The sequence below is a fragment of the Somniosus microcephalus genome, chromosome 26, assembly GCF_052327205.1.
Source record: "Somniosus microcephalus isolate GS21.2 chromosome 26, FLI_Smic_1.0, whole genome shotgun sequence".
In the NCBI taxonomy this organism is placed as follows: Eukaryota; Metazoa; Chordata; class Chondrichthyes; order Squaliformes; family Somniosidae; genus Somniosus; species Somniosus microcephalus.
This window is the reverse complement of record NC_141012.1, coordinates 4157152-4182427: the sequence shown is the minus strand read 5'-3', so window position 1 is coordinate 4182427 and position 25276 is coordinate 4157152. Positions and strand designations below refer to the sequence as shown.

The following is a 25276-nucleotide window of genomic DNA, read 5'->3' as shown; positions in this document are numbered from 1 at the left end:
TCTTAACAGGTGTCTGCCTCGTGATGATTTGTGCTGGTCACCAAATCAGCCAACTAACCCTCCCACCGCCCCTCCTTTATACTCTCTTCACTGCATTGGCTCCTTTGCTTGTGGTGGAACTTTGATCACCACCACCATCTCTCGACCCCTCCACTGGATCTGGTTCCTCACACGCTGCTTGTCCTTGAATGAGCAGAAATGTCCTCCAATTGAACATTGGGAAGCCGGAAGCCATTGTCTTCGCCACCCGCCCCCCCCCCCCAACCACAAACTCCGTTCCCTTCACCACTGATTCTATCCTACTCCCTGGTCACTGTCTGAGTCTGAGCCAGACTGTTTGACCCTGAGTTGTGCTTCTGACTCCATAATCCTCTCCATCACCAAGACCGCCTGCTGCCACCTCTCTAATATCGCCCGTCTCTGCCCCTGCCTCAGCCCATTTGCTGCTGAAACCCTCATCCATGCTTTTTTTACTTCCAGTTTCGACTATTCCAATACTCTCTGGGCCGGCTTCCCATCTTCCATCCTCAGTAAACTTCTGCTCATCCAAAGATCTACTGCCCGTGTCCCATTCGCCCATCACCCCAGTGCTCGCTGACCTACATTGGCTCCCAGTTAAGCATCCTTGTGTTCAAATCCCTCCACAGCATTGTCCCTCCCTATATCTGTAACCTCCTCCAGCCCTACAACCCTCCGCGATCTCTTTGTTCCTCCAATTGTGGCCTCTTGTGCATCAGCCACTTCCTTCGGCCATGCCTTCAACTGCCTGGGCCCTAAATTCTGGAATTCTCTCCCTAAACCTCTCCGCCGCTCTCTCCCCTCCTTTAATACGCTCCTTAAAACCTACTTCTTTGACCAAGCTTTTGGTTACCTGTCTAAATATTTCCTTATGTGGCTCAGTGTCAAATTCTGTCTGATAACGCTCCTGTGAAGTGCCTTGGGATGTTTGACTGACTACATTAAAGGCACAAGTTTTGTTTTGTAGATTTTTCTTTGTGCTTGTAATCAGCATCTTTGTGTCTGTTGAATAACTCTTTGATAGTTTGATTTTTCTGTGTACTTTTCTCTAAAGACTCGGTCTAACTTTGTAGCATTTATCTCTATTCAGCTAAATTTACTGTTGTGTGTTCAGATCTTGCCCTTTTCTCACAGTGGGTTTCTGCTCATCCTTTTATGTTCCTGTGTTGCTTACTCAAACAGCAGCTGATGTCTCATTTTTGTCATGTGTTTAAGAAGCTGCAGATTCATGTCCACTGGTTGTAAATCTGTTGGCTGCTTTGATTGTGATGTTCTTGATGAATTACAGAGCCTACGTGGAATTTCACTGACTATTGATAATTTATTTCTTGGGTACTTCACAGGTTTACAAGACTTGTGGCTGTCTTATAGCAGCTTTTGAAGGCACGTTGCCCATGGCTCCAACTTGCTGTTCACCAGGGAGAATGCCCATCAGTGCGGAGTCTGAGTGAAGTGGGTACGATAGTCTAGTGATTATCGTAGTGGACTAGCCACCCAGAGTTTGAGTTCAAACTCAACATGGCAACTTGCAAAACTGAATTCAATAAATCTGGTCATTTCTGGTCTAGGACCAATTGTTTCATTAATGTCCTTCAGGGAAGGGAACCTGGCACTCCTATCTGGTCTGGCCTACAAGTGACTCCAGTCCCATGTTATGTAATTGACTCTTAAATGCCCTCCGAGCAAGTAGGGATGGGCAATAAATACTGCCATGCCAATGTTGCTCATATCCCAAGGACAAAATCAGCATATTTGGGAATGAAACTTGATGCACCCCGCCAGAAATAGACAAAGATCAGAACCAGCACTATCTGTCACCACGGAGAGACTAGCCTGTTTCAAGTTGGAAAAGTTTCAGTGGAAACTTGTCACATACCTGCAACTAGTTTCCTGATGGCTCAGTATGTAGCGGAGCCGTGTAGACCAGACAGGTCCCTGGCATTCAGTGTCTGCATGGTGTTGAATGGCCAGCTAACGCTCATACATGAAGAATGGCTTGGGGTGTGGTACTGGAGGCTGACTGGTGCCTATACCCAGCCCATAGTCAACAACTTCAGAAGGGTGGTGGGGGCCTGGAATTCACTGCCTGAAAGGGTGGTAGAGGCAGAAACCCTCATCACATTTATGAAGTACTTGGACATGCACTTCAAGTGCCGTAACCTACAGGGCTACGGACCAAGTGCTGGAAAGTGGTTTTAGGCTGGATAGCTCTTTTTCGACCGGCTCAGACACAATGGGTCGAATGGCCTCTTTCTGTGCCATAAACTTCAATGATTCGATGACATGAGCAAAATTGAAGAAAGGGGAAAAAAAACAAGTAAGAGAAAGTAACAAGAAGCTGTGGCATATGTGCAGTAAGCAAATGCGTCACAGGAAGGAGATTGTGATGGGTAGGATATGTGTACTGCATGGCTGTCGATTAGTAACCATGGAAGATGATGGAATGGGTCCCAGCTGGGGTCCCAGTATGAGGAAGGCTAAAGCTGAAATCCATGGTTGGCCTAAATGAATCTAATGAAAGAATGACATCTGGCAGGGGAGCAAGTTTGGTGAGTGAGACGTTGGAATGTCTGGCCAGTCTGGTAGTGGAAACATACCAACTCCTACAGACCAGCGCTAATGTATATTAAAAACAGATCATGAAGAAGATTGATTCCTAATGACAGGTTTTAAGTTGGGGCATTTTGCAGTAAAGTAGCACCAGCTATGGGTAGACCTGTCTGACTTGGCACCTTGCTGTCCATTTAGTGCATCAGACCATAATAATCTACAAAAAACTATTACTGAGAATCCTAGACTGTAAGAGCTGGGGAATGGGTCATGTACAGGATACAGTGATAATCTGTACACCCAGACCAATCCTGGGAATTCACTGCATACAGAAACACCCATCTACAAGATGCACTGCAGCAACTCGCCAAGGCTTCTTTGGCAACACCTCCCAAACCTGCGACCTCGTCCACCTAGAAGGACAAGGGCAGCAGGCGCATGGGAACACCACCACCTCCAAGTTCCCCTCCAAGTCACACGCCATCCTGACTTAGAAGTATATCACCGATCCTTCATCGTTGCTGGGTCAAAATCCTGGAACTCCCTACCTAACAGCACTGTGGGAGCACCTTCACCACACGGACTGCAGCGGTTCAAGAAGGCGGCTCATCACCACCTTCTCAAGGGCAGCTAGGGACGGGCAATAAATGCTGGGCTTGCCAGCGACACCCACATCCAGTGAATGGAAAAAAAAACTTTTGTTTGACGGTATCTGTCACTTCTTTGTTTTAACTGTCTCTGTATGTTTAGGGCACTATTGTAGCTGGATGGGTAACGAAATGAGTGCACAATATACAGGCTCCCTGTAATTGTGATGGTTTAAATATTCTGTAGGGTATACACAGCTCGTTATAGGTATGAACAAAGTTCTTCCATATAATGGTTATAATGATGGCTAAACCCTTCGAGCACTGCAGGATCATTCTTCACCTTTTAAACCTAATCTTCTGCCTCTCCCTGCACTCCTGAAGGCAGTGACTCCATGGGCAATGATCGCCATTCTGTTCCTCTCCCAAGTGGACACTTTTATTGGCGGAGCATCAGCTGGGTATTTCACTATAGGGGGCATCACAACCAAGCCAGATCCTGACTGTCCCACATGCACACAGATGCACTTTGCAAAGGAGTCACCAAACAAGTGATCAGGACTTTTCCCCTCCCTCACCCAGGGAACTGAAGCTAATTGTAGCTTCAACTCAGCACAGACCAGGGATCGCACCCAGTTACTCGATGAGCTGATTTCCTTTAGCCTATTCAATGAGTACAGTGCTGAGTATGTTTTGTTCGTCTCTCCAGTTGTACTTTTATAATTAGAAAGCCACAGAAAATTAATTTTGCAAAAGTTTGATGAAAACAGGTATTTAAATTTTGAAATGTGAAAAATATTCCATAATGAATATAACTGAGAATAAGAGGATTTGGTGGAGGGAAGAACAAAGTTACTTGCATTTAGGTAAGGTTAACATACAAACATGAGAAATTGGAGCAGGAGTAGGTCGTACGGCCCCTCCAGCCTGCTCCACCATTCAATAAGATCATGGCTGATCTTCATCCTCACCTCCACTTTCCCGCCCGATCCCCATATCCCTTGATTCCCTTAGTATCCAAAAATCAATCGCTCTCGGCCTTGAATATACTCAACGATTCAGCATCCACAGCCCTTTGAGGTAGAGAATTCCAAAGATTCACAACCCTCTGAGTGAAAGAATTTCTCATCTCAGTCCTAAATGGCCGACCCCTTATCCTGAGACTATGACCCCTGGTTCTAGACTCGCCAGCTGTGTATACCCTACAGAAGAAGCTTTAGTAAATTTGCTGTATTACAGTAAAGGACGAGCTGCTGTCACAAGGCTGCCGTTGACATCAGAAACCACACTCCAGGCCCTGGACCGCCCGCCAGTAATGGTATGGGAAGTTTACGGAGTGTATTCCATATCAACAGATACAGAGAATTGAATATCAAGCATTGATCCAAGTTCTTCTGAGCTGTTCAATGTTTATTGAGGTTTTATTTTCTTTAAAAAGATATCAAGTTATGAGACTGTGTCTGTTCAAAGGGGATCTGATTCGTAGGCTACCTTTCAGTGTGTCCTGATTAGGAAATTGCCTGATAAAGAGCCTCCGTGTCAGAGGGAGAAACAAGGGAATAATGGACAGTGAGCTTCCTGCTGTTACCGTGTCTGAAACACTTTGTGGATCTGCCAGTTGCTTCCTGCATTGCAACATCTTCTGATGCATTAATAATTTGTAAATTTGTTGTGGTGAATAATTTAAAGTTAGAGATTGAGGAGAGTAAACACCATTGTCTTATTAATCTTAAACAAAATGACACAAATAATAAAATGTTCCCTGCAGGTGTGGCTGGTATGGAAGCGAGATTCAAAAAGTGCGAGTGGGGGGGGAGGCGGGGGAAAGCAAACCCCATTTCAGATGGTAGAGGGGAGGTGGGTGGGATTGAAGAGCAGGATGTCACAGTGTGCTGATTCTCGTTTATTACAGTGAGACAGATTGCAATCCCACCCATTGGTATAGAGCTTGGTTTATTACAGTGAGACAGATTGCAATCCCACCCATTGGTATAGAGCTGGGTTTATTACAGTGAGACAGATTGCAATCCCACTCATTGGTATAGAACTGGGTTTATTACAGTGAGACAGATTGCAATCTCACTCATTGGTATAGAACTGGGTTTATTACAGTGAGACAGATTGCAATCCCACCCATTGGTATAGAGCTGGGTTTATTACAGTGAGACAGATTGCAATCTCACTCATTGGTATAGAGCTTGGTTTATTACAGTGAGACAGATTGCAATCTCACTCATTGGTATAGAGCTGGGTTTATTACAGTGAGACAGATTGCAATCCCACCCATTGGTATAGAGCTGGGTTTATTACAGTGAGACAGATTGCAATCCCACCCATTGGTATAGAGCTGGGTTTATTACAGTGAGACAGATTGCAATCCCACCCATTGGTATAGAGCTTGGTTTATTACAGTGAGACAGATTGCAATACCACTCATTGGTATAGAGCTGGGTTTATTACAGTGAGACAGATTGCAATCTCACTCATTGGTATAGAGCTGGGTTTATTACAGTGAGACAGATTGCAATCCCACCCATTGGTATAGAGCTGGGTTTATTACAGTGAGACAGATTGCAATCCCACCCATTGGTAGAGAGCTGGGTTTATTACAGTGAGACAGATTGCAATCTCACTCATTGGTATAGAGCTGGGTTTATTACAGTGAGACAGATTGCAATCTCACTCATTGGTATAGAGCTGGGTTTATTACAGTGAGACAGATTGCAATCCCACCCATTGGTATAGAGCTGGGTTTATTACAGTGAGACAGATTGCAATCTCACTCATTGGTATAGAGCTGGGTTTATTACAGTGAGACAGATTGCAATCTCACTCATTGGTACAGAACTGGGTTTATTACAGTGAGACAGATTGCAATCCCACCCATTGGTAAAGAGCTGGGTTTATTACAGTGAGACAGATTGCAATCTCACTCATTGGTATAGAGCTGGGTTTATTACAGTGAGACAGATTGCAATCCCACCCATTGGTAAAGAGCTGGGTTTATTACAGTGAGACAGATTGCAATACCACTCATTGGTATAGAGCTGGGTTTATTACAGTGAGACAGATTGCAATCCCACCCATTGGTATAGAGCTTGGTTTATTACAGTGAGACAGATTGCAATCCCACTCATTGGTATAGAGCTGGGTTTATTACAGTGAGACAGATTGCAATCTCACTCATTGGTATAGAACTGGGTTTATTACAGTGAGACAGATTGCAATCCCACCCATTGGTATAGAGCTGGGTTTATTACAGTGAGACAGATTGCAATCCCACCCATTGGTATAGAGCTGGGTTTATTACAGTGAGACAGATTGCAATCCCACCCATTGGTATAGAGCTGGGTTTATTACAGTGAGACAGATTGCAATCCCACCCATTGGTATAGAGCTGGGTTTATTACAGTGAGACAGATTGCAATCTCACTCATTGGTATAGAGCTGGGTTTATTACAGTGAGACAGATTGCAATCCCACTCATTGGTATAGAGCTGGGCTTATTACAGTGAGACAGATTGCAATCCCACCCATTGGTATAGAGCTGGGTTTATTACAGTGAGACAGATTGCAATCTCACCCATTGGTAGAGAGCTGGGTTTATTACAGTGAGACAGATTGCAATCCCACCCATTGGTACAGAGCTGTGTTTATTACAGTGAGACAGATTGCAATCCCACCCATTGGTATAGAGCTGGGTTTATTACAGTGAGACAGATTGCAATCCCACCCATTGGTATAGAGCTGGGTTTATTACAGTGAGACAGATTGCAATCTCACTCATTGGTATAGAGCTGAGTTTATTACAGTGAGACAGATTGCAATCTCACTCATTGGTATAGAGCTGGGTTTATTACAGTGAGACAGATTGCAATCCCACCCATTGGTATAGAGCTGGGTTTATTACAGTGAGACAGATTGCAATCCCACCCATTGGTATAGAGCTGGGTGTATTACAGTGAGACAGATTGCAATCTCACTCATTGGTATAGAGCTGAGTTTATTACAGTGAGACAGATTGCAATCTCACTCATTGGTATAGAGCTGGGTTTATTACAGTGAGACAGATTGCAATCCCACCCATTGGTATAGAGCTGGGTTTATTACAGTGAGACAGATTGCAATCTCACTCATTGGTATAGAGCTGAGTTTATTACAGTGAGACAGATTGCAATCTCACTCATTGGTATAGAGCTGGGTTTATTACAGTGAGACAGATTGCAATCTCACTCATTGGTATAGAGCTGGGTTTATTACAGTGAGACAGATTGCAATCTCACCCATTGGTATAGAGCTGGGTTTATTACAGTGAGACAGATTGCAATCTCACTCATTGGTATAGAGCTGGGTTTATTACAGTGAGACAGATTGCAATCTCACTCATTGGTATAGAGCTGGGTTTATTACAGTGAGACAGATTGCAATCTCACTCATTGGTATAGAGCTGGGTTTATTACAGTGAGACAGATTGCAGTCCCACCCATTGGTATAGAGCTGGGTTTATTACAGTGAGACAGATTGCAATCCCACTCATTGGTATAGAGCTGGGTTTATTACAGTGAGACAGATTGCAATACCACTCATTGGTATAGAGCTGGCTTTATTACAGTGAGACAGATTGCAATCCCACCCATTGGTATAGAGCTGGGTTTATTACAGTGAGACAGATTGCAATCCCACCCATTGGTATAGAGCTGGGTTTATTACAGTGAGACAGATTGCAATCTCACTCATTGGTATAGAGCTGGGTTTATTACAGTGAGACAGATTGCAATCCCACCCATTGGTATAGAGCTGGGTTTATTACAGTGAGACAGATTGCAATCTCACTCATTGGTATAGAGCTGGGTTTATTACAGTGAGACAGATTGCAATCTCACTCATTGGTATAGAACTGGGTTTATTACAGTGAGACAGATTGCAATCCCACCCATTGGTATAGAGCTGGGTTTATTACAGTGAGACAGATTGCAATTCCACCCATTGGTATAGAGCTGGGTTTATTACAGTGAGACAGATTGCAATCCCACCCATTGGTATAGAGCTTGGTTTATTACAGTGAGACAGATTGCAATCTCACTCATTGGTATAGAACTGGGTTTATTACAGTGAGACAGATTGCAATCCCACCCATTGGTATAGAGCTGGGTTTATTACAGTGAGACAGATTGCAATCCCACTCATTGGTATAGAACTGGGTTTATTACAGTGAGGCAGATTGCAATCCCACCCATTGGTATAGAGCTGGGTTTATTACAGTGAGACAGATTGCAATCCCACCCATTGGTATAGAGCTGGGTTTATTACAGTGAGACAGATTGCAATCCCACCCATTGGTATAGAGCTGGGTTTATTACAGTGAGACAGATTGCAATCTCACTCATTGGTATAGAGCTGGGTTTATTACAGTGAGACAGATTGCAATCTCACTCATTGGTATAGAGCTGGGTTTATTACAGTGAGACAGATTGCAATCCCACCCATTGGTATAGAACTGGGTTTATTACAGTGAGACAGATTGCAATCCCACCCATTGGTATAGAGCTGGGTTTATTACAGTGAGACAGATTGCAATCTCACTCATTGGTATAGAACTGGGTTTATTACAGTGAGACAGATTGCAATCCCACCCATTGGTATAGAGCTGGGTTTATTACAGTGAGACAGATTGCAATCCCACCCATTGGTATAGAGCTGGGTTTATTACAGTGAGACAGATTGCAATACCACTCATTGGTATAGAGCTGAGTTCATTACAGTGAGACAGATTGCAATCCCACCCATTGGTATAGAGCTGGGTTTATTACAGTGAGACAGATTGCAATCTCACTCATTGGTATAGAGCTGGGTTTATTACAGTGAGACAGATTGCAATCCCACCCATTGGTATAGAGCTGGGTTTATTACAGTGAGACAGATTGCAATCTCACTCATTGGTATAGAGCTGGGTTTATTACAGTGAGACAGATTGCAATCTCACTCATTGGTATAGAGCTGGGTTTATTACAGTGAGACAGATTGCAATCCCACCCATTGGTATAGAGCTGGGTTTATTACAGTGAGACAGATTGCAATCTCACTCATTGGTATGGAGCTGGGTTTATTACAGTGAGACAGATGGCAATCTCACTCATTGGTATAGAACTGGGTTTATTACAGTGAGACAGATTGCAATCCCACCCATTGGTATAGAGCTGGGTTTATTACAGTGAGACAGATTGCAATCCCACCCATTGGTATAGAGCTGGGTTTATTACAGTGAGACAGATTGCAATACAACTCATTGGTATAGAGCTGGGTTTATTACAGTGAGACAGATTGCAATCCCACCCATTGGTATAGAGCTGAGTTCATTACAGTGAGACAGATTGCAATCCCACCCATTGGTATAGAGCTGGGTTTATTACAGTGAGACAGATTGCAATCTCACTCATTGGTATAGAGCTGGGTTTATTACAGTGAGACAGATTGCAATCCCACCCATTGGTATAGAGCTGGGTTTATTACAGTGAGACAGATTGCAATCTCACTCATTGGTATAGAGCTGGGTTTATTACAGTGAGACAGATTGCAATCTCACTCATTGGTATAGAGCTGGGTTTATTACAGTGAGACAGATTGCAATCCCACCCATTGGTATAGAGCTGGGTTTATTACAGTGAGACAGATTGCAATCTCACTCATTGGTATGGAGCTGGGTTTATTACAGTGAGACAGATGGCAATCTCACTCATTGGTATAGAACTGGGTTTATTACAGTGAGACAGATTGCAATCCCACCCATTGGTATAGAGCTGGGTTTATTACAGTGAGACAGATTGCAATCCCACCCATTGGTATAGAGCTGGGTTTATTACAGTGAGACAGATTGCAATACAACTCATTGGTATAGAGCTGGGTTTATTACAGTGAGACAGATTGCAATCCCACCCATTGGTATAGAGCTGGGTTTATTACAGTGAGACAGATTGCAATCCCACCCATTGGTATAGAGCTGGGTTTATTACAGTGAGACAGATTGCAATCTCTCTCATTGGTATAGAGCTGGGTTTATTACAGTGAGACAGATTGCAATCCCACCCATTGGTATAGAGCTGGGTTTATTACAGTGAGACAGATTGCAATCCCACCCATTGGTATAGAGCTGGGTTTATTACAGTGAGACAGATTGCAATCTCACTCATTGGTATAGAGCTGGGTTTATTACAGTGAGACAGATTGCAATCTCACTCATTGGTATAGAACTGGGTTTATTACAGTGAGACAGATTGCAATCCCACCCATTGGTATAGAGCTGGGTTTATTACAGTGAGACAGATTGCAATACCACTCATTGGTATAGAGCTGGGTTTATTACAGTGAGACAGATTGCAATCTCACTCATTGGTATAGAGCTGAGTTTAGTACAGTGAGACAGATTGCCACCCCACTCATTGGTATAGAGCTGGGTTTATTACAGTGAGACAGATTGCAATCCCACTGACAGTCGAGCTGGGTTTATTACAGTGAGACAGATTGCCACCCCACTCATTGGTATAGAACTGGGTTTATTACAGTGAGACAGATTGCAATCCTACTGACAGTCGAGCTGGGTTTATTACAGTGAGACAGATTGCAATCTCACTCATTGGTATAGAGCTGGGTTCATTACAGTGAGACAGATTGCAATCCCACTGACAGTCGAGCTGGGTTTATTGATGCTTCTATATTTTTAAAACTCTCTTGCTTTCTGTAAAATGCTTACGTTGTAAGAGGAGCACATTCACAAAAACATAGGTGAAGGTGACTGCAAACAGATATGTACATGCGCAGTGTATCTAGCCTGTACATGCCCAGAGTCTGAATCGGCACAGGAGCCCACATACACACTAGAATGGCACTGGTCCAAGACGTAAAATTGGTCCAGCCTGCAAAAGCTGCCCATGTAACTTTTGGAAAATTGATATTTGCTCAGTAATTGCTTTGGTACATTTAAGAGTTTAGGTCCAGCGCTGTGAGGGACTCCGACTGTGCACTGTAATAAGGAAACGCTTGGCATGAAAAGTAATGAAGAATTACCCGGGAACACGGAAAAACAGGCACACGGCTCCAAGAATAGATTAATGCTGTCTTGTGAGTGTACATGTTGATGCGAATATTTCATTACTGGACTCCGAGGCAGGCTGATGGCTAATTCATGTGATCTACCCCAAGGGGCTTGTTATAGATGAAACAAGAGTTGATTTTCATAGAGTAGTCTAGATGCCTGCGTGTACCTCTCGGATTAGGCATTCATCCTATTTGGAATCATTTAAGCTTTTCTGACGAGCCTTCTCTGATGCAGACAGCAGCTGTGAGTGATATATATACAGTATGAAAAGAAAAGGAGGAGGCTCACACAGTACGCAGTATACTGCCTGCTTTGGTTATGTGTCCAGGTTGCTGCATCTATTGGTACTCATTCACTGGAGCAGAGTGAATCTTGGCAGAAAGTTGAGCCTGTGCGTTAAGCAAGCGCAGCTGTGTACAGTGATTGGCGACATGTCGCTGAGGTGTAACAGTCCATTCGATGTATAATTGGATGAATCAGTGATTAGTTATCCTCAGTTGAATGGATTCAACTAAGGGGAGTGAATAACATGGACAGTAATCAATAAGAAATAGATTTTTGGGTGTCCAGTCATTTGGGTTTTTCAGGTTGGTTGTTGGGGAATGTGTAAGAATGCTGCAGAAACTCATTCTAATCATCAAGTTTATAATTACCAGAAATACGTGCTTATCCATGAGAATGGAAGTTGGTTCCCAGGCTGAACATAGTGCCGTATGTAAAGCAGCATTGTCATCTGAGAGACTTGCCTTGACAAGCTAGTTGCTGAAATGGAAATAGTTGCACGCTGTTTCCTACACTATGCCATTGTTTGTATTCAGCTGTACGACACTCCCATTTCTGTTATTTAGAGGTCCATCATTAATGGATGACATTTCGTGAAATGATTACCTGATGATGGCAAGTGTCTCGGTGGGTCGTACTGTCACCTCTTAAGTGAGAAGATTGTGGGTCCGAGTCCTATGTTAGTTGAGTACATAATGCAGGCTAAGACCGCCTACTTCCACCTCCGTAACATCGCCTGACTCTGCCCCTGCCTCAGCTCAGCTGCTGCTGAAACCCTCATCCATGCTTTTATTACCTCTCGACTTGACTATTCCAACGCACTGCTGGCTGGCCTCCCATGTGCTACCCTCCGTAAACAGAAGGTCATCCAAAACTCTGTTGCCCGTGTCCTAACTTGCACCAAGTCCCGTTCACCCATCATCCCTGTGCTCACTGACCTACATCGGTTAAGCAACGCCTCGATTTTAAAATTCTCATCCTTGTTTTCAAATCCCTCCATGGCCTCGCCCCTTCCTATCTCTGTAACCTCCTCCAGCCCCACAACCCTCCGAGATCTCAGCGCTCCTCCAATTCTGGCCGCTTGGGCATCCCCGATTTTAATCGCTGCACCATTGGTGGCCGTGCCGTCAGCTGCCGAGGCCCTAAACTCTGGAATTCCCTCCCTAAACCTCTCCGTCTCTTTCCTTCTTTAAGACGCACCTTAAAACCTACCTCTTTAACCAAGCTTTTGGTCATCTGCCCTAATTTCTCCTCATGTGGCTCATTTCAAATTTTGTTTGATAATCACTCCTGTGAAGCACCCTGGAATGTTAAAGACACTATATAAATACAAGTGGTTGTTGTTGAGACTTCAGTGCAGTGCTGTCCGAGATGCTGTCCTTTGGTTGAAACTGTGGATACTAAAGATCCCGTGGCACTTTTGAAGAGGAGCAGCGGAGTTTTCCCAGTATCCTGGCCAATGTTTATCCCTCAACCCACAGCACCGAAAACCAGAATACTTGGGCCTTTGTTTCTATGAGTGGGATTTGGCTGTGCGTACAACTGGCTGTCACAACAGTAACTAGATTTCATGGCACTTCATTGGCTGTGAAGCACGTTAGACATCCTGAGGATGTGGAAGGTGCTAAATAGATGCAAGTTCTTTCTTTTGCATGTACTAGAGCGATGTGAGCGACCAGTGTACATCTAATGTGTTTGTTCATATTATTCTGACTAATTTCTAATAAGAAAATGGTGTTGTAGTTTTTCAGGCTCAAACGGTGACTGTGGATGACAGCGTGTCTGGATTTATCGGCACCGATGTGGTCTTGCGCTGCACATTCGCAAACAACAATCCCAACATCAAAATCACTCAGGTGACATGGCAAAAGGCAAACAATGGGTCGAAGCAAAATATTGCTATTTTTCATCCGACTATGGGGGTCTCTGTCCTGCCACCGTACCAAGACAGAGTGTCCTTCAAGATGCCATCTCTGGATGATGCCACGATCGAGCTGTCCAGCTTAGAGCTGCTGGATGAAGGAGTCTACATCTGTGAGTTTGCAACCTTCCCAACAGGAAACAGAGAGAGCCAGGTTAACCTCACAGTCTTTGGTAAGTGCTTGTGTAAACCAGATAGAACCTGTGAGTAACAGCATGCGTGCAGCTTACGGGCATGTTACTGCAGTGGTTATGTTATTGAACTAGCAAGCCAGAGCCCTGAACTAATAATCCAGAGACCATGAGTTGAAATCCTACCCTGGTCGTCTGAGAATTTGAAATCAGTTTTTTTTTAAAGAAATCTGGAACAAAAAGCCAGAATCAGTAAAAGTGACCATGAAGCTGTGGGATTATCGGAAAAACCCAACTGGTTCACTCATGTCCTTTAGGGAAGGAAACCTGCCGTCCTTACCCGGTCTGGGCCTATACGTGACTCCAGTCCCACACCAACGTGGTTGACTCTTAACTGCCCTCTGAAGAGCTCAGATGCCAAAATCTTAAGAAAAGTGAGTTTTCTCCTGAGAATTTTGATGGAGGGCTGCAGGAACACTGAGGTGCTCTCTCAGCAGCATTGGTTCAACTGAAATATTCTTCCCCATTCTGAAGTACTTGATCTGACTTTGCAACAGAAGTAGGTGAATGTGTTCTTAAACTCACCAATTGAGAGTTGAGCTTATGTAATCACACACACACACACACACACACACACACACATACACACACACACACACACACACACACACACACCTCTATATAGTACAAGTATACATCCAAATGCACATGTATATACCCATGAGGATATATTACATAAAATTACATAGGATGTATGACACAGAAACAAGTCCTTCGGCCCAACCAGTCCATGCTGGTGTTTATGCTCCACTCGAGCCTCCTCCCATCTTTCCTCATCTAACTATCAGCATAACCCTCTATTCCCTTCTCCCTCATATGTTTGTCCAGCCTCCCCTTAAATGCATCTATACGATTCGCCTCAACCACTCCCTGTGGTAGCTATTTCCACATTCTCACCACTCTCTAGGTAAAGACTACCTTATATTGATCCAGTACCTGCCCTGAGCTCCTCAATATCCTTTATAGCTCATCTTAGTCATAGAGTTATACAGCACAGAAAGAGGCCCTTCGGCCCATCGTGTCCACGCCGGCCATCAAGCCCTATCTATTCTAATCCCATTTTCCAGCACTTGGTCCGTAGCCTTGTATGCTATGGCGTTTCAAGTGCTCATCTAAATGCTTCTTGAATGTTGTGAGGGTTCTGGCCTCTACCACCCTTTCAGGCAGTGAGTTCCAGATTCCAACCACCTTCTGGGTAAAAAAAAGTTTTTCCTCAAATCCCCTCTAAACCTTCTGCCCCTTACCTTGAAACTATGCCCCCTGGTTATTGACCCCTCTACTAAGGGGAAAAGTTCCTTTCTATCTACCTTATCTATGCCCCTCATAATTTTGTACACCTCAATCAGGTCCCCCCTCAGCCTTCTCTGCTCTAAGGAAAACAACCCCAGCCTGTCCAGTCTCTCTGCATAGCTGAAGCGCTCCAGCCCAGGTAACATCCTGGTGAATCTCCTCTGCACCCTCTCCAATGCAATCACATCCTTCCTATAGCGTGGCGACCAGAACTGCACACAGTATTCCAGCTGTGGCCTAACTAGCGTTTTGTACAGCTCCATCATAACCTCCCTACTCTTATATTCTATGCCTCGGCTAATGAAGGCAAGTATCCTATATGCTTTTTTTAACCACCTTATCTACCTGTCCTGCTGCCTTCAGGGATCTATGTACATGCACACCAAGGTTCCTCTGTCCTTCCTAGGGTCCTACCATTCATTGTGTATTCCCTTGCCTTGTTAGTCCTCCCAAAATGCACCACCTCACACTTTTCAGGGTTAAATTCCATTTGCCAATGTTCTGCCCATCTGACTAACCCGTCTATATCGTCCTGTAGCCTGAGGCTTCCCTCCTCACTATTTACCACCCCACCAATTTTCATGTCATCTGCGAACTTACTGATCATACCTCCTACATTCATATCTAAATCATTAATGTACACTACAAACAGCAAAGGACCCAGCACCGATCCCTGCGTTACACCACTGGACACAGGCTTCAGTCACAAAAACAACCTTCGACCATCACCCTCTGCCTCCTGCCACTAAGCCAATTTTGGATCCAATGTGCCAAATTGCCCTGGATCCCATGGGCTCTTACCTTCTTGACCAGTCTCCCATGCGGGACTTTGTCAAAAGCCTTACTGAAGTCCATGTAGACTACATCAACTGCACTACCCTCACCCACGCACCTAGTCACCCCCTCGAAAAATTCAATCAAATTGGTTAGACAAAGCCATGCTGACTATCCTTGATTAATCCTTGCCTCACCAAGTGGAGACTAATTCTGTCCCTCAGAATTTTTTCCAATAATTTCCCCTACCAATGATGATAGGCTCACTGGCCTGTAATTCCCTGGTTTATCCCTACTACCCTTCTTGAATAATAGTACTACGTTAGCTGTCCTCCAGTCCTCTGGCACCTCCCCTGTGGCCAGAGAGGTTCTGAAAATTTGTGTCAGAGCCTGTGTAATCTCCTCCCTTGCCTCACACACAGCAGCCTGGGATACACCTCGTCTGGGCCTGGGGATTTATCCACTTTTAAGCCCGCTAAAACCACTAGTACCTCCTCCCCCTCAATACTAATTTGTTCAAGTATATCACAATCCCTCTGCCTGATTTCTATGCCTACATCATCCTTCTCCATAGTGAACACGATGCAAAATATTCATTTAAAACCTCACCCACATCTTCCAGCTCTACACACAGATTGTCACTTTGGTCCCTAATGGGCCCCACTCTTTCCCTGGTTATCCTCTTGCCCTTAATATACTTATAAAACACCTTGGGATTTTCCTTTATTTTGCCCGCCAGTGTTTTTTCATGCCCCCTCTTTGCTCTCCTAATTTCTTTTTTAAGTACCCTCCTGCACTTTCTATACTCCTCTAGGGCTTCCACTGTTTTTAGTCCTTTGTATCTCCCAAAAGTCTCCCTTTTTTTTCCTAATCCATTCTTGTATATCCCTTGACATCCAGGGTTCCCTGGGCTTGTTGGTCCCACCCTTGACCTTTACGGGAACATGTTGGCGTTGTACTCTCTCTCTTTCCTTTCTGAAAGACTCCCACTGCTCTGATGTGGATTTTCCTACAAGTAGCTGATCCCAGTCCACTTTGGCCAGATCCTGCCTTATCATATTAAAATCGGCCTTCCCCCAATTTAGAGCCTTTATTTCCGGTCCATCTTTGCCCTTTTCCATGACTAACTTAAATCTCACTGAATTATGGTCACTGTCACCAAAATGCTCTCCTACTGACACTTCTACCACTTGCCCGGCTACATTCCCTAGAATTAGGTCCAGTACCGCCCCCCCTCTCTTGTAGGACTTTCTACATGCTGGCTCAAAAAGCTCTCCTGGATGCACTTTAAGAATTCCGCATCCTCTAAGCCTTTCACACTCTGACTATCCCAGTTAATATTGGGGAAGTTGAAATCCCCTACTATTATTACCCTATTATTTCTACACTTCTCTAAGATTTGCCTACATATCTGTTCCTCTATCTCCCCCTGACTGTTTGGGGGCCTATAGTACACTCCCAGCAAAGTGCTTGCCCCCTTTTTGTTTTTAAATTCTACCCATATGGCCTCATTAGAGGAACCTGCTAAGATATCATCCCTCCTTACAGCAGTTATTGACTCCTTGATTAATATTGCGACATCCCCATCTCTTTTACACCCCCCTCTGTCTCGCCTGAAGATTCTATACCCCGGAATATTGAGCTGCCAATCCTGCCCCTCCCTCAACCATGTCTCTGTGATAGCAACAATATCATACTCCCATGTGTTCATCAACACCTTCAATTTACCTACCTTACTCTCAAGACTCCTTGCATTAAAATAAATGCCACCCAGCCTTGCCATACCCCCCCCCCCCCCCCGTGCCATTACATATTTGCTCTGCCTTCCAGGCTGACTTGTTTTTTCCCCTATATTTGGCTGTGCATCACCCCCTACTATAGCTCCACTCCGTATCCCATCCCCCTGCCAAGTTAGTTTAAACCCCCCCAACAGTACTAGCAAACCTCCCCGCAAGGATGTTGGTCCCGTTCCGGTTCAGGTGCAACCCGTCCGACTTGTACAGGTCCCACCTGTCCCCAGAAGCAGAACCAGTGATCCAGGAAACTAAAGCCATCCCTCCTGCACCAACTCTTTAACCACGCATTCATCTGCTCTATCCTCCAATTCCTATACTCACTAGCACGTGCACCGGGAGTAATCCAGATATTACAACCTTTGAGGTCCTGCTTTTTAATCTGCTACCTAGCTCCCTAAATTCTTGTTGCAGGACCTCATCCCTCTTTCTACCCATGTCGTTGGTACCAATGTGAACCACGACCTCTGACTGTTCACCCTCCCCCTTCAGAATGCCCTGCAGCTGTTCAGTGACATCCTTGACCGTGGCACCAGGGAGGCAACATACCATCCTGGAGTCACGTCTTCCGCCACAGAAACGTCTATCTGTTCCCCTTACGATAGAATCCCCTATCACTATTGCTCTCCCACTCTTTTTCCTCCCCTCCTGTGCAGCTGAGCCACTTGTAGTGCCACGGACTCGCTCTTGCTGCATTCCCCTGAGAAACCATCTCCCCCAGCAGTATCCAAAACGGAAAATCTGTTGGAGAGGGAGATGGACCAGGGGGACTCCTGCACTACCTTCCTAGCACAACCTTCCTAGTTCTTTACTCTGTTTGGCGGTCACCCATTCCCTGTCTGCCTGTGCACTCTTTATCTGCGGTGTGACCACCTCGTTGACCGTGCTAATCCATGAAGATCTCAGCTTCGGGGAAGCTCCACAGTGACTCCAGCCGCAGCTCCAGCTCCGAAATGCGGATTTCGAGTAGCTGCAGCTGGAGACACTTCCTGCACATGTGTTCGCCCTGGACACCGAAGTGTCCCTGACTTCCCACATAGCACAGGAGGAGCACTCCACGCTGCCGAGCTGCCCTGCCATGTCCTACCCTTAATTTACTCCCTATACTTCCTTTAAATTAAAGAATAGTAAATACACTAGGGACCTTACTTCCCTTTAAACGCTACTTACTCTAAACTAGAGACCTTACTGTGTATAATTATCTTGGTGAGCTTGAGTCCTTCCGATGAGATGTGAAAATGCTGCTATTAGGAGCTTGTTTTAGTAATTAGTTGTGTGCAATGACCTGCGCTGCATTCAGTGACTTGGAATAAATACTGGGCCTGATCACTTACGGTTTGTTGGATTTATGCACAATTAGACATTTGAAAACTGCTTAATGTTTAATTGTTGCATATTAACATAAAATGAGGCAGCGGCTATTGGCATTTCCAGGGTCATTTCTCCCTGTACTGCAATAATCCAGAATAGAAACATCTGGAATTGGAGCATGCTGATGATTGTTACACCTGTAAGCACTTAATACCTGCACGTCACATCAGTGTGGAAGTCATTCACAAGTCGGACATTGGTGATATTGACTAATAAATTTCAAGGAGATACACACTGATCATCTAACTGACTGATACAGGGAGCTGTGCTAAGTAACTGTGATTTCACCTAAAGGTTACAGTTATTCTTTAACTGACAAACTGGACTTATCTGCAACATCCTCTAAGTGCAACATGTTGAAAATGTTATAATGTCATACATTAATTACCAGCGCACAACTGTGCCACAGCTACCAACCAACGGAAAGGGTGCGTATCTTGGAGACTCCGAAATCCTGCCACTGAACACAGTGTTTCCTCATCTCACTTTCCCACACAGCAGCAAACTTGTTCTGCAACTGCCAGCCCTAGACCTGCATTCAGACTCAGCGAGCATCCATTTAACTGTCTGGCTGTTAGAAGATGTCTCTTAGATCAATGTCTTCCACCTTCAGCAGTAGATCCTCCACAATTAGAGCGTGCAATGCACAAGGGAAAAAATCTGTACAGTGATCTTTTGAACAGTGTAGCCTTCCCTCCTGCAATGTCTTCCCAGTACTAGAATATCGGCACCATGTAACTGTGCGGTTACAGTCTCAATCCATGTCACAGCTAGAGTTGAATCTTATGATGTTCTTCCCTGTCAATCTCTTGGACACCAGCTCTAGTCTCTCTGATGATAGAATCATAGAAGTACAGAAGAAGGCCATTCGGCCCGTCGAGCCCGTGCCGGCTCTCTGCAAGAGCACTTCAGTTAGTCCCACTCGCCCGCCTTTTCCCCGTAGCCCTGCAAATGTTTTTTCTTTCAGGTACTTATCCAACTCCCTTTTGAAAGCCACGATTGAATCTGCCTCCACCACTATTTCAGGCAGTGCATTCCAGATCCTAACCACTCGCTGAGTAAAAAATTTTTTTCCTTATGTCGCCTTTGGTTCTTTTGCCAATCACCTTAAATCTGTGTCCTCTGGTTCTCGACCCTTCCGCCAATGGAAACAGTTTCTCTCTCTCTAATCTGTCCAGACCCCTCATGATTTTGAACACCTCTATCAAATCTCCTCTCAACCTTCTCTGCTCAAGGAGAACAACTCCAGCTTCTCCAGTCTATCCACATAACTGAAGTCCCTCATCCCTGGAATAATTCCCGTAAATCTTTTCTGCACTTTCTCTAAGGCCTTCACATCCTTCCTAAAGTGCGGTGCTCAGAATTGGACAAAATACTCCAGTTGAGGCCGAACCAGTGTTTTATAAAGGATCATCATAATTTCCACGCTTTTGTACTCTATGGGCTGGATTTTCATTGGGCCGTGGAGTCAGGATTGGAGGCGTGTGGGGGGTTAAAATCCCGAAATCGGGGGTCCAGACCCCAACCCGCCTCCATGCCAGTTTCAAAGGAGGCGGGTACCCACCCCACACTGGGACCCGCCACCCCGAGGCGGGAAGGGGATTAGTGCCAATTAACTGCCTGTTAATAGGTAGTTAACAGGCAGTTTTTAACCTAATCCCTATTTTTATTGTTGAAATGTGGGATTTCCGATGGCTCCAAACCATGCCAAGTTAGCGAGGCGGGCCGTCGGGATGAAGGGCTTGGAGGGGTCGAGATGTCCGGTGTTCAGGTGAGTGATGGGTGCAGGAGTGCAGAGGTAAGTGTGTTTGGTCTGTGTAAAGTGTTTAAAGAAGTTAATGTGTGGAGTTTGCACATTCTCCCCGTGTTTGCGTGGGTTTCCTCCGGGTGCTCCGGTTTCCTCCCACAGTCCAAAGATGTGCAGGTTAGGTTGATTGGCCATGATAAATTGACCCTTAGTGTTAGGGGGATTAAATACGTGGGGTTACGGGGATAGGGTGGGATATGTGTTGATGTAGGGGTTACGGGGATCGGGTGGGATATGTGTCGGTGCAGGCTCGATGGGCTGAAATGGCCTCTATCTGCACTGTGGGGTTTCTGTGATTCTTCTGTGATTCTGTGAAGTTCTACTAACCTTTACTTACCTTTACAGCCTTCCTTCCTTCAGGTCTTGGGAGTCCCTCATCTCACCGGCACTGAAAGCAGAATGGCCGCCAGCTGTCAAAATCTGCAGCCTCTGCTTTCTGTTCCGGGGAGATCTCTAAATCATCCTGAGAGGAAGGAATTAACCTGGAGTACAGATTGTCAATGTTTGACAGCTTCAAACAGCTGTGAAACGCTGATATTTCATCTGTCAAAAGGTCTTGACAGATGAAATTTCAATCTGTGACGTCACCTGTTGCCGGGTGGCCCTTAATTGGCCGGCTGGGTGGGCTCAACAAGGTCAATCAAGTCAAAATCATGTGGGTTGGCTCAAACTCGATGGAGGCGGGACTACAACCACGAAAGTTGTAGTCCCGCCTCCTACCCGACGACTCAATGAAAATCCAGCCCTATATCTCTATTTATGAAGCCCAGGATCCCGTAAGCTTTTTTAACTGCCTTCTCAACCTGTCCTGTCGCCTTCAATGATTTGTGCACACATACCCCCAGGTCTCTGTTCATACACCCCCTTTAGGATTGTACCATTTAGTTTATATTGTCTCTCCTCATTCTTTTTACCAAAATGTATCACTTCACAAATTTCATCGGCCACGTGTCTGCCCATTTCACCAGCCTGTCTATGTCCTCTTGAAGTCTATCACTCTCCTCCTCACTGTTCACTATACTTCCAAGCTTTGTGTCATCTGCAAATTTTGAAATTGTGCCCTGTACACCCACATCTAAGTCATTAATATATATCAAGAAAAGCAGTGATCCTAGAACCGACCTCTGGGGAACACCACTGTGTACCTTCCTCCAGTCTGAAAAACAACCGTTCACCACTACTCTCTGTTTCCTGTCACTTAGCCAATTTTGTATCCATGCTGCCACTGTCCCTTTATTCCATGGGCTTAAACTTTGCTGGCAAGCCTATTATGCGGCACTTTGTCGAACACCTTTTGGAAATCCATGTACACCACGTTAACCGCATTACCCTCATCAACCTTCTCTGTTACCTCATCAAAAAACTCAATCAAGTTGGTTAAACACAATTTGCCTTTAACAAATCCGTGCTGGCTTTCCTTAATTAATCCACACTTGTCCAAGTGACTGTTAATTTTGTCCCTGATTATTGTTTCTAAAACCTTCCCCACTACTGACCAGCCTATAGTTGCTGGGTTTATCTTTACACCCTTTTTTGAATGAGGGTGTAACATTTGCAATTCTCCAGTCCTTTGGCACCACCTCCATTTCTAAGGAGGGTTGGAAGATTATGGCCAATACTTCCGCGATTTCTTACATAAGAACATAAGAAATAGGAGCAGGAGCAGGCCAATCGGCCCCTCGAGCCTGCTCCGCCATTCAATAAGATCATGGCTGATCTGATCCTAACCGCCAATCTCTATCACAGAACTATCTCCTGAAACTAACAGAATTAAACACACGAAATAGGAGCAGGATCAGGCTACACGGCCCCTGGGCCCGCTCCGCTACCCACAGGGCCATGACCGATCCGAACCTAGACTCATGTCCAAATTCCTGCCCGCTCCCCGTAACCCTTAATTCCCTTTACTTCTAGGAAACTGTCTATTTCTGTTTTAAATTTATGTAATGATGTAGCTTCTACAGCTTTTTGGGGCAGCATATTCCATGGGCCTACCACCCTCTGAGTGAAGTAGTTCCTCCTCATCTCAGTTTTGAAAGAGCAGCCCCTTATTCTAAGACTATGCCCCCTAGTTCTAGTTTCACCCATCATCGGGAACATCCTCCCCGCATCCACCCGATCCAACCCCTTCACAATCTTATATGTTTCAATAAGACCGCCTCTCGTTCTTCTGAACTCCAATGAGTAGAGTCCCAATCTACTCAACCTCTCCTCGTATGTCCATCCCCTCATCCCCGGGATTAACCGAGCGAACCTTCTTTGTACTGACTCGAGAGCAAGTATGTCTTTTCTTAAGTATGGACACCAGAACTGTATGCAGTATTCCAGGTGCGGTCTCACCAATACCTTGTACAACTGAAGCAATACCTCCCTATTTTTATATTCTATCCCCCTAGCAATGAAAGCCAACATTCCATTGGCCTTCTTAATCACTTGCTGCACCTGCATACTAACCTTTTGAGTTTCGTGCACCAGGACCCCCAGATCCCTTTGTACTTCAGTACTTTCCAGTTTCTTGCCATTAAGATAATAACTTGCTCTACGATTTTTCCTGCCAAAGTGCATAACCTCACACTTTCCAGTATTGTATTCCATCTGCCAAATCTCTGCCCACTTAGCCTGTCGATGTCCCCTTGCAGGTTTTTTATGTCCTCCTCACTCACTACTTTCCCTCCCATCTTAGTATCATCTGCAAACTTTGATATGTTACACTCGGTCCCCTCCTCCAAATCGTTAATATAGATTGTAAAGAGTTGGGGACCCAGCACTGACCCCTGCGGAACACCACTAGTTACTGATTGCCAGTCTGAGAATGAACCATTTATCCCAACTCTCTGCCTTCTGTTAGATAGCCAATCCTCTATCCATGCCAGAATATTACCCCCAATCCCGTGATTTTTTATCTTGAGCAATAATCTTTTGTGTGGCACCTTGTCAAATGCCTTTTGGAAGTCTAAATACACTACGTCCACTGGTTCCCCTTTATCCACCCTATATGTTACTTCCTCAAAGAACTCCAGCAAATTTGTCAAACATGACTTCCCCTTCACAAAACCATGCTGACTTTGTCCTATTAAATTATGATTATCCAAATGCCCTGTTACTGTCTCCTTAATAATGGACTCCAAAATTTTACCTACCACAGATGTTAGGCTAACCGGTCTATAGTTTCCAGCCTTCTGTCTACTGCCCTTTTTAAATAAGGGTGTTACATTAGCAGTTTTCCAGCCTGCCGGGACCTTTGCCGAGTCCAGGGAGTTTTGGAAAATTATTACCAATGCATCCACAATCCCTACCGCCACTTCCCTCAAGACCCTAGGATGTAAGCCATCAGGTCCAGGTGATTTATCCGCCTTGAGTCCCACTATTTTACCGAGTACCACTTCCTTAGTGATTTTGATCGTGTTTAGCTCCTCCCCCCCCATAGCCCCCTGTTTGTCCAGTGTTGGGATATTCTTAGTGTCTTCTACTGTAAAGACTGATACAAAATATTCATTCAGTGTTTTTGCCATCTCCATGTTTCCCACCATTAATTTCCCGGTCTCATCCTCTAAGGGACCAACATTTACTTTAGCCACCCTTTTTCTTTTTATATAACTATAAAAACTCTTACTATCTGTTTTTATATTTTTTGCTAATTTACTTTCATAATCTATCTTCCCTTTCTTAATCAATGTTTTTGTTATTTTTTGCTGTCTTTTAAAGTTTTCCCAATCCTCTATCCTCCCACTAGATTTGGCTACCTTATATGCCCTTGTTTTTAGTCGAATACTATCCTTAATTTCTTTACTTAGCCACGGATGGCTGTCTTTTCTTTTACACCCTTTTCTTCTCAGTGGAATATATTTTTTTTGGAAGTTGTAAAATAACTCCTTAAATGTACACCACTGATCATGTATCGTCTTACACTTTAATCTATTTTCCCAATCCACTCTAGTCCGCTCTCATACCTTCATAGTCTCCTTTATTCAAGCTTAGCACGCTTGTTTGAGATCCAACCTTCTCACCCTCTAATTGAATATGGAATTCAACCATGTTATGGTCACTCATTCCAAGGGGATCCTTTACTAGGACATTTTTAATTAATCCTGTCTCATTACACAGGACCAGATCTAAGGTTGCTTGCCCCCTGGTCGGTTCAGTTACATACTGCTCAAGAAACCCATCCCTAATACACTCAATGAACTCATCCTCAAGGCAGCCCTGCCCAATTTGATTTGTCCAATTAATATGATAGTTAAAATCCCCCATAATTATCGATGTTCCCTTATTACAAGCCTCAACTATTTCCTGATTGATACTCCGTCCAACCGAGTTGCAACTGTTCGGAGGCCTATAGACTACGCCCACTAGTGTTTTTTCCCCCTTATTATTCCTTACCTCCACCCAAACTTTCATTATCCTGATCTTTTGACCCAATATCATTTCTCTGTATTACAGTGATTCCTTCCTTTATTAACATAGCCACCCCACCTCCCCTTCCTTCCTGCCTGTCCTTCCTGATCGTTAAATAACCTGGTATGTTTAATTCCCAGGCATTGTCACCCTGCAGCCATGTTTCTGTAATGGCCACAAGATCATACCCATATGTAGTTATTTG

General features: G+C 44.6%; 1 protein-coding gene across 8 annotated transcripts in view; it reads left to right on the top strand.

The window, feature by feature from the left end:
• nectin1b (nectin cell adhesion molecule 1b) overlaps nt 1–25276 on the top strand; it is a 630230-nt gene that overhangs the window by 129514 nt on the left and 475440 nt on the right. For all 8 annotated transcript variants that reach the window (XR_015073694.1, XM_085967690.1, XM_085967688.1 and 5 more), the window contains exon 2: nt 13273–13623. Coding sequence is in view for 7 of the 8 variants with exons in the window: in XM_085967690.1 (XP_085823816.1) it covers nt 13273–13623 (351 nt within the window). In the remaining variant the exon portion in view is untranslated. The remainder of the gene's footprint in view (nt 1–13272; nt 13624–25276) is intronic.